This window comes from Miscanthus floridulus, chromosome 18 (assembly GCF_019320115.1).
Source record: "Miscanthus floridulus cultivar M001 chromosome 18, ASM1932011v1, whole genome shotgun sequence".
In the NCBI taxonomy this organism is placed as follows: Eukaryota; Viridiplantae; Streptophyta; class Magnoliopsida; order Poales; family Poaceae; genus Miscanthus; species Miscanthus floridulus.
The window spans coordinates 9,454,744-9,465,028 of record NC_089597.1 but is presented as its reverse complement, the minus strand read 5'-3'; the positions used below and the strand labels follow the sequence as shown (position 1 = coordinate 9,465,028).

The 10,285-nt window shown below is 43.2% G+C and overlaps 1 protein-coding gene across 2 annotated transcripts; it reads right to left on the bottom strand.

The window, feature by feature from the left end:
* Positions 1 to 5,684: 5,684 nt before the first annotated feature.
* On the bottom strand, positions 5,685 to 10,264 carry LOC136521865 (pentatricopeptide repeat-containing protein At5g27270-like). 2 transcript variants are annotated; one of them, XM_066515635.1, is made up of 8 exons: positions 9,629 to 10,264; positions 8,089 to 9,442; positions 7,689 to 8,000; positions 7,481 to 7,585; positions 7,296 to 7,383; positions 7,053 to 7,174; positions 6,869 to 6,933; positions 5,685 to 6,750 (listed from the first exon to the last, which is right to left on the bottom strand). In XM_066515635.1, the coding sequence occupies exons 1-8, from the start codon at positions 10,133 to 10,135 to the stop codon at positions 6,202 to 6,204; spliced, it is 3,102 nt and encodes a 1,033-aa protein (XP_066371732.1). In that variant the 5' UTR covers positions 10,136 to 10,264; the 3' UTR covers positions 5,685 to 6,201. The 2 variants fall into 2 exon arrangements, with proteins under 2 accessions (XP_066371732.1, XP_066371733.1); XM_066515636.1 differs by having other exon boundaries at positions 6,612 to 6,750; positions 7,048 to 7,174.
* Positions 10,265 to 10,285: the final 21 nt, after the last annotated feature.

Sequence of the window (10,285 nt, the reverse complement as noted above, 5' to 3'; positions counted from 1 at the left end):
TTCGCATGTCATTCTTGCTAAAGAGCCCCTACCCTTTTACATATTCTAACCCGCGGTCCATTGCGTATGTCACATATTACACCTTCTTCTTTTAAAAGCGTATTTTGTTCGCTTGACTTCAAAAACACGTTTTCACTTATTTACAGTTTTGCCACTAATCTTGTTTAGCCATAAAATTTCTGTTTTAACTCCGATTTGACCCGTTCAAATTGTGTTATGTTCGTAATTTCATAATCTACATGTTCATAGTACTGTTAAATATGTTTTCAACTTTTAAAATTCGAGGTTAGATTTAATCTATTATTTTATTAAAGGAAATCTTGTTTAATTCATATCTTCTGTGTTTTAGCTCTGATTTGACCTGTTCAAGTTGCGTTAGATTCATAGCAACGAGATCTACGCGTTAGTAACAATGTTTACCATATTAATATTTCTAAAATTTCATGGTTTAAATCATATCTTGATTAATAATTATGCAACTGGACTTTATAAATAAAATATGATTTGTTTTACTTTAGTTTTATAATTCAAATCTAAATTTGACTTAATTTAATTTATATTATTTATAAAATATCTTATATATGAATTTATATAGTTAAAATAAATGAAGCATATAGTTTTCTTTTCCATGTATAAAGCAAATCTATCGGTAGATTATCTTTTTTACCGTAGCTCCGATTAGCATGCTTTTCGCGTCTGTGTGTTCGTAGCAAGACCTAGATTCGCTTTACAAACTTTTCATATTGATTTTATGCTTGGTGTACTATTCTAATTTAGATCTATTATTTGCTTCATGTATAATTGCATGGATGCTTGTGTGGTGCTTTATGATCTTGTCCAGTCGATGAGTTATACGTGGTGAATCAAGAAGCAGATGTTTGAAGTTTTAGACTTGAAGAAGGATCTAAGTTTAAGGCAAGTATAGCATGGGATCTTCCTTGTTGTCCTATACACATTAAATCATTTAATTCATACTGTATGTGTCTATCTTGACTGCCACTAAGGATATCCTAGACTTTTGTACTTGTACCTTGATACCTTTGGGTTATTGCATTGGGTAGCTTTGCTAGTGCTCAACTAAAACTATGATCTTGTAACTTGACTAATGGTATATGCAATAAACATTAAAATATGCTTTTTAGCAACATGAAACAAGGGAGCTAGAGCATTGGGCTGTTTTTATGGTGCTCTAGATTCCTCTCCCTAAGGACTTATCTATAAGTGATCATCCGGGACTTACAGTACAGCTGTGAGGGCTATATGGCTCTGGCTTTAGCTCAGTATGAGGACCTTTTCTAGCTTGTTAGTGGTTACTTTTATGACGCAAAAGGGGCTCCAAATTGTATGATCTTGGCCTGCCAAGAGGGTGCACTTTAGTTTCTTTATATTTTGTTAGTCACTCCTTGGAGGGGGGTTGATGCTTATTGATGAGGAAACCTTAGCGGCCCTAACTTGTTAGACGAACCTTTGAAAGGCTTCATAGTGAACCCTGCCGATCTTTATTGGAAGTGGGTCAAGAGATTAGCTAACTCGGGGGAAAGGGTAAATCACGACTCACAATAAAAGTGTACAACCTCTGCAGAGTGTAAAACTGGTATATCAACCGTGCTCACGGTCACGAGCGGCCTTGGAACCCTTACGGAATAGATGATGAATACTTATGATACTGATGATAAAGATACTCACTAATGATTATTGTTTATGATATTCATTATTCATATTTACCTGATCATGTGTTTATGGGCTTATGATAAACTTGTTGCTACCCCTTTGCTAAAATTGTGACAATTAAAAACTAATCGCAGTTAAACCAATGTCAACCTTTTGAGCTTCATAAACCCGATGTTATATTTGTTGAGTACGACATGTACTTACGCTTGCTTTACTTTTTAAATCTTTGGAAAAATCCCAGATAGGTACCAGATTGCTAGAGTTTGGAGGAATTAGCCTTGTGATCAACCAGTCAGTTGTACCTGTGGAGTCTTCACCTGAGGATCGGAGTTGTCTTTCCGCTGTTTGCTATCTAAGGTTATATTCTTTATACTAAGTACGTTACATATTGAGCATTGTCTATTGATATTACCCTTATTTGTAGCTATATGTGAGATTTGACTTCCTGGTTTCACATATAGTGTGTATATGGTTTTGTTCTTAAAACCGGGTGCTATATTTTTTCCTCAGTTCGTTTCGCACATACGTGTCTTCTTAGGCCATGGGTTTGTTCAACCAATCCGAGGAATTGCATCGCGCGTTTTTTTTGTTGTGGTTTAATCTTGAATCGACATAGTACATTTTAGGTTTTCGATTGGATTTTGGTTGTGATTATAAGATGTACGGGTCACGGAAGAACCCTAGAATCGATAGACCATACCTGACCGAGTACATTTTGATTGGGATTGTGCCCCCCCCCCCCCCCCCCCCCCCCCCCCCCGCGGCAAAAGTGGCTACAATATTACTGTAATACACGGATTTGATATTGGGTGCTGGTTTCGAACAGAAGTTTCAAATTTTGTGTATTTCACTGTTAATCTTAAAATGAGAAGTGGTATCAGTGCACTGGTGTTTCTATTTTTGGTCCAGGCTCTTATCCTTACCATTATTATTCTTAGTATAAATCTGGTAGTTTTCCTTGTAACGGCTAGGTATTTTAGCAGCCTGCATGAGGCTTGACTTGGGAATTGGGATTATCATTGCTGTAGGACACTTTATATCCTGATGTTAGGGTTTTGCTCTGCTCTCCTTAAATTCAGAAGCACAAAATTGCTAATTTTATATATGTTTGGTATGTTACTGTGCATTTAGGCTATTTCAGCATTCATTGGATCTTTTTTTCCCATTCATGTGGCATTTGTGCAGACTAGGCTAGTAGGAAGTAGAACTGGGAGCTTTTAATCCGAAGAACACAACAAATTCGTCTGTGCGTTTCAGATGCCTATAGGCTAATATCTAGTAGGTAGTAGAGAGCCTTGCTCTGGCACCGAGTTCCTAGTTTCTTATTTACTTGGTTCATTTGGTACATTTGTGCATTTTCTTCAGTGCTCTGATTTCTCTTAATCCAAAGTTCTAAACCAAGCAAAGAAATTTCGTTAGTATCTCTTTTCCACTGAGTTCTGCTTCAGCTGCACCCTGGAATGATGGACCTCATTGATCAAGTAGATTCAGGAAGATGTATGCCCACACCTGACATGGCCACGATAAAAGACTCCACTTTTATGTTAGGTAGGGGTTCAGCCCGGGATATTGAAATATTTTGTGTATACCATGGTTGAACTACGAATGGTACAAGATTATGTGTTTAAGCACATAATTGCATATTTTTGCCATACTTTTCAACTTTGTTTCATGCTTAACTAATGTGTACTACATGTCATCCTTAACATCATGTTCTAAAAATAGATATGGGTTTAGGAAGTTTTGAAGAAAAGATTGAATTGAAACAAGACTTGGATAAAACCTTCAACTCTGTATGCCTTAGTCTGAACATTAGGATTCACCCAGCGTATATAGTTCTATGTTTGTAACAGTCTGTAGGTCTAACAAGTTAACTGTCTATTTTTTCAGTTCTATCTTGCTCGCATACCCATCTAAATCCACATTCTGCACCTTGCTCCCGCCTCTCCTCGTCCGGCCCCATATCAGTCGTCATGCTCCTAATCTACCTTCCAGGAAATTGTAGGAAAGCAATGTTTTAGTCATTTTTCTGTAATAGAATAGACTAAAAGGATAGCAATGATGATAAATCATGTTAAGTTATTATATTCTGGTCCAGCTCTTTGAAATTACTAATCGAAGGGGCAGTACCCAAAAGACTTAAATACTGCAAGATGGTTGGACATTTGTGTGCATTACTACATTATCTTAGCAAAACCATCATTATCCATGTAATCCAACCATGAACCATAACACACTTGCTTGTTTTGCGACTAGTATTGTTTTGCATGTGCTTAGGATTGACATTTTAAGAAACCATATGCGCTAGCCATTTTTCCTATAAAGTGCTAGCTTTATTCTCATCATTCTATCAAGTTCAATCTACTAATGTGTTTGCTTTGGGTTTACAATTTGTCACAGGGAAGCTGCTTTCGCCTGCAAGTTATGTCCAACCTTCGAGATTGGGCAGGCCTCCCAGATGGCCTGCTGCACTCCACTGTTGAATTGTTGGGGTCCTTCCCTGACCTTCTTGCCTTTGCAGCCACCTGCCACCCCTGGCGCTCTGCCTTCTCATCTTACCCATCCAAATCTACCTTATACGCGCTCTTTCCGCCTCTTCTCCTCGACCCTAATGTCCCTTTCTGCTCCCCTCGCCCTTTTCAACATGTTGCCAGAAACACCTCTGTACCCAAACGCCCATGTTACGTCATTGATCTAGGCAGCCAAGATACATTACTTTGCTCTCAGATTCCTCTGCTTTCTATTGGTTATAGAAATAACCCCCCACCAAGTGCTTTGCATAAGTTTGGTTTTAGGGGTGCTTCATTTGGCCATATGATCTTCTGCAGCAATGCAACATGTTTTCTTTTTTATGTGTTCACTGGTATTGAGGTTTCACCTCCACCACTGCCAGTTGTTGAAAACACTGAGATCTACTTCTTTGGTGCTACCCTCACTGGTCCTCTAGCATCTCCCAACTCGCATATCATTGTCTGCACTGGGTCCTCCAACTTGTTTTGCCGTGTTGGTAGTGACTCTTGGGTCAGAATGCTCTCCTCGCAATGGGTCACTCACCAAATTTGTAGTCTTCAAAGGCCAGGTCTTTGGCATGGGATCTGCTCGTAGGTTGTTCATGGTTCACTTGACTCCTCAGATCCATTTACAGGAGATGCCAGTTTCCTGGGGTGGAAGAAATAGCATGACCCAATGGCATCTTACCTACAGTTGGCTGGTGGCATGCGGCGACATGCTTCTCATGGTTGGCTTCCAAAGGGGGTTCTCAGGAACAGGGACTACCTTTGAAGCTTATCATCTAGACACTTTGACTAAACCTGCAAAGTGGGTGAAGGTGGAGAGGTTGGAGAACTGGGCGATATTCATCAGCAATGACGAGAGAGTTCAGCCACTACCGTGTATGGACTCAGAGAGGTGGGGAGGGAGGAGCAACTGTGTATACTGCTATGATTCTCTTTCTGGCCATTTGGTTGCATTTGAGTTGGGCGAACCACAACTGCTTGGAGATGATGCCGCCAGGTCTCATGTCCTTATTTCCACATGTCCCATCGGCAGGGTGCAACCAATATGGGTTGTTCCCAGTATGTTCTCTTAGTGTTGTGATGGTCAATGATTTCTGCTGTAAGAATTTACCACTGGTTTTCTTAGAGATCTCACTGTAACAATTCGCCGTTGGAACCTGGTTTGTCTAGTTATGCAATTGGAGTATGACGACTTTATGCTTTGTATTAGCATTCATCAGATTTTTCATGTTCTGAGCCAGCTTTATGCTTGTGCGTTTTTATGAACTATGAGTACTGGAAGCATTGTTGTTATTTCGGTGCACTTGTTTGTTCGGCACTCATGTGGAAGCTAAGCCAGCTTTAAGCTTGAAGTTCCCAAGGTTTGGACTATGTTTTGAAAGTAAAAACATTGTATTGCTAGCCGTGAAATTTACACCGTCACTCACTGTCTACTATACGCCCCTATCGCTCATGGCGCCACAATCTCAATGAGCCATTGTGCTCATCATCTCGTCATCATCTGGCAATCGTGTGGCCGTGTGGTACAAGTGGACGGCCGTTTCAGACGTCTGCTAAGGGACGGCGACGAAGTAGTGCTGGCGACGGACGAGCTGTTCGACAACGTCCATGACTAGCAGCTAAAGATTGCCACGTAGGTAGATAGGCAGAAGTTTGGGTTACGTTCTTGGCCAAGAATACAGCTAGCATGGTTGCAGGTTACGTTCTTGGCCAAGAACATGGCGAGTTACGAGGGAGATATTTAGGACAAACTAATTGCTTTATTTGAACTAATTAGAATGCCCTAAAATCATAAAGAGGGAGTAGTAATTTCTCTTTCTAAAATAGCCATGGACCACACCATTCATTCTTGGCTCCTTATCATTGTGGTATATGTGTTCCTCAATTCTGAAGCAGTTGCACTTGTGGTCTCCTCCCCCCCAACCCACCCAAAGGGAAAGGGGAAAAAATGCATGTTTAAGTGCCCTAACCTCTTTCAGATTATGTACACATCACGGCTAATCCTTCAGGTTCATCAAAGCTTCGATCCAATCTTTATATTCCTCAGGAAGGAGGTACCACTCACACTGATGGCATCCAGGACATCCTGGGCTTCAGACTCCCTGCCTGCATGCTCATACAGATGAAACGCAGCGCTTAAGATGAAGCTGTCAGGTTTCAGCGATCCGCGCATCGTCTCATAAAGAGAGATGCCTTGGTCCATGAGACCGTGCTCCATGTACACCCTCATCATGGTCCTACAGCAGGCCAGATCAGGAGCCACACTTGCCTCCTTCATTTGGTTGTAGATCCTCTGGGCTTCACCAATCTGGCCTTCCTTCAGAAAGGCGAAAATCAGGTGGCTGAAATGAGGGCATGAAGGGGTTGTGTTGCTGTTCAGCATCATCTGGATGGCTTCTTCTGCCTCCGTGTACAGTTTAGCCTCTGTGTATGCTCTGATCAGCGCAAGATAGGAGAACGAGTCAGGAGCGTGACCACAGTCCTGCATCTCCTGGAACATACTCTTCGCCTCGCTATACAGTCCTGAAGTGGCATAGGCATTGATCATGGAATTGAAGCTGATCTGCACATTGCAAGTTTGGTCCAGATTAGCCATGTTTACTTTAGATGGTCAGGGTGGAACTACAGCATTCCTTGTTTTCTGAAGGTGGTTTCAAAAGTTCCTCCCAATGAAAGAATACCTTTCCAGGCCTGATGCCATCTTCCTTCATTCTTTTGAACATTAAAGACGCCTCCTGATGCCTACCTGAAAATATGAAAAATCCATAGGCTTAGAAATGGATAGAAGGAAAACTGAAACAATGGGCAAAAATAATCAATCAGAAGATCTTTAGTTGATTTGTTTACAGGGCACAAGAACCTGACCGGCTTTTCCATATAAGCTAAGCATGTTTGTGTACATCTTTTCATCAATCGGCAAGCCTAGCTCCTGTGCAGCAGCAAACATTTCAACAGACTTGTCCAACTTTCCTCCTTTGCCATAAACACTGAATAGAAGATTGAAGCTGATGAGTGATGACGTGGTGCTACAAACAACATATTCAAGAAAAAGAATGCAATTCCGAATTTGGGCTCCTATTTTCCAGGGGTTTCTGTAAACTTATCTACCTTATCATTAAATTAAATGTCTGCGTAGACTGAGAAATGCAAGAGGATATCATACGATCATAGATGCTGATGGCTGAATGCAGTTTACCTGCATGGAAACTAAAAATGCAGAAGTTAGCTATGATGCCCTGCAACCAGAAATTTTGCTTGCCTATCTGATGAATAGGAGAATATGTTAGCCAGACCTGACTCAAGCATTGACTTGATAAAAGTATTGTACAAGACAGTGTCGAGCTGAACTTCATCTTGGAAACAGCCATGTATGATGTTTTCAACCTCTTGAAATTTCCCTGGCAGTGGCAGTAAGCATGGCCATTTAAAAAGAATTGGATACATAGCAGGCAGCAGCTGAATAAAGCCATAGAACAAGTACAGATATAAAAAAACCTTTACCATGTTTAGTTAGGTGAGTGACAAGAATGCTAACTGTCACAGCATCTCTATTACTGCCTTGATCGACCATTTCCATGAAAAGATGATATGCGTCTTCAGTTTTGCCACATTTACAGAATGCATCAACCATGGCATTGTAAGCATTTGCTCCTTCTGGAAAGAATGCTGATGCTGACTCGAATAGTTCTTGTGCTTGCTCTAACTGCTTGACCTGGCCATATTGGACAATCAAAGTAGCAATTGCGGAATCATCAGGCTTGAATCCCAATTCAGTCAGGTGGTCATAAATGAATTTTGCCTCATCTGTGCTCCCTGCAGCAAATACATGTATAGACAGCAGTCAGAGATTGTTACAACTAGGTGTGAGTGCCCTGTTCTCTGTGGATCCGAGCTTTCTCACCTTCCCTAGCAAATTTGCTGATCAGTAGGGACACACTGGACAAGCCCCCAGGCATGTCCAACAAGGATTTCAACACCACACTAGCTGCAGTTTCATCGAGTGCCTTTGACGAGCTGTGTTCTTTCAGAATCACACTGGATCTGTTTCTAGCATACATCTCTATAAGCAAAAGCATTGTTGGAATCTTCACGGTTTTTCTGTTTCTCTGAATATCTTTGAATGATTTCTCTGCATCCTTAATCATACTGTTTTTGCAATAAAATTCCATCACTGTCATAGAGAGGCCCTCATCAAGCTGGAAATCATCTTCCCTCATCTTTAAAACTAGTGCTCTGGCCTTCTCCAGATGTCCCACCCTCATATACAATCTGAGCAGGTCATTACAGCAAAACACATCAGGGAGGCCATTTTGGGAAAGAGCTCTGAAGGTATCTTCTGCAGCAGCTATGTCTTCCTTTGCAACATAACATCGGAGAAGAGCGCTATAAGAAAAGTGTGAAGGCTTCATGTTCCTCATCATCATAGATTCTAACACCTCCAATGCTCTATCATAGTCTCCATCATTCAAGTGAACTTGAGCCATTGCCACATAAGTCTGCTCGTCACTCAGAAGACCCGCCTTCTCAATTTCCTCAAACGTTTGCTGTGCCTCCTCATAAAGCCCAAGCTTACCATATATCCTAATAAGAATTCCATAGATAACCTCATCAGGAATGATCTTATTATCTTCCATCTCAGAGAAGAGCGAAAGAGCCTTTGAGTAGTCTTCATTCTTATAATACAGTGACAAAAGAGATGCACAGGTGTAGTTACTGGGGGCAATTCCCTGATCCTTCATCTCTTCAAAAAGCCGCAATGCCTGTTCTCCTTTGCCATGTCTGGAGCTCACGCTGATCAAAAGGATATAAGTCGCCTCTTCCGGAACAAACCTACACCGCCTCATCTCACCAAACACATCCATGGCCTCCTCCAAGAGATCTTCCTTGACAAAGGAGCTGATGGCAACTGTATATGTGAACTGATTAGGCAGCGTGCCAGCTTCCAGCATCTGCTTCCACACATGGATGACCTTGTCATGCAGCTTCTGCTTCTGCAAAGACGAGATCATGTAGTTGTAGACCGAGACTGGGGGAACTAATTCGCGCCTGCGCACTGCCGAGTAGAACAGCATCATGTCCTTGTGCCGCCCCCACCTAGCATATGCGCACAAGAGGGTCCCACAAGCCACTGCATCAGGCTCACAGCCAACCTGCAGCATCTCAAGAAATGTCTCTTCAGCAAGCTTGATCTTCCCAACCCTGCCATACAGCCGCAGCAGAATGGTGTAGGCTACAACGCTTGGTTCATAGCACAGCTGTAGGGATCAGCAGAATCAGGCGGTCAGGGATGCAGTCAGTTGACAATTGGGACAAATTGGCCAAGAATTCAGAAGAAAAAAAATGTAGTACTTTTTATACTAATTTCTAGTATAACAAAAGCTAAGAAAGCAGCAAAGCTTTATGAGTTTGATTTGCTGATGACGGTGTGTGTGATGACCCACCTGAAGCTTCATCCAAGCGAAGAAGTCGCGCGCCGGGCGCCAGCCGCGCTGCTCGCGGAGCACGACGCACATCTCGCGGAAGGTGAGCCTGGTCACGAACGACGCCATGGCCTGGCGCATGTCCGCGGCAGGGCGCGAGGCCGTGGCGCGCACCGCGCGGACGGCGGCGACCACGTGGCGGCCGTACACGTGCCCCGCGCGGTCGTCCTCGACGTACCGGGCCATCTGGTCCGTGGTGCGGCGCACCCACCGCGGCGTGTCGGCGCCCGGGCCCTGGCCCCGGCGCGCGCGCCGGAGCCGCTGCGCCTCGTCGCGGAGGAGGCGCCGGTACGGCTGCCGGCGCCGCGGCGACGACAGCGACCAGGAGGACGACGCGCCGCCGTAGTCATCGTCATCTTCGTAACAGGAAGCGGCGGAGGACGAGCAGGCAATGGATACGGCGGCGGACGTGGCCGCTGCGGCCCCCACTGGAGTGTGACCGTGAGGAGGAGCGGCAGCCATTGGCATGGGCACGGCGCGGGAAGGGAAACGAGATAAGGTTGGTTAGATTGTCTTTCCTTTCCTTTTCTTGGCTCCAGGTAACTCCAGTGGGAAGTTAAAAACAAAATACTACAGTGGGCCCACTTGACAGCCACTCATGTCAGCACAGGATCAGCA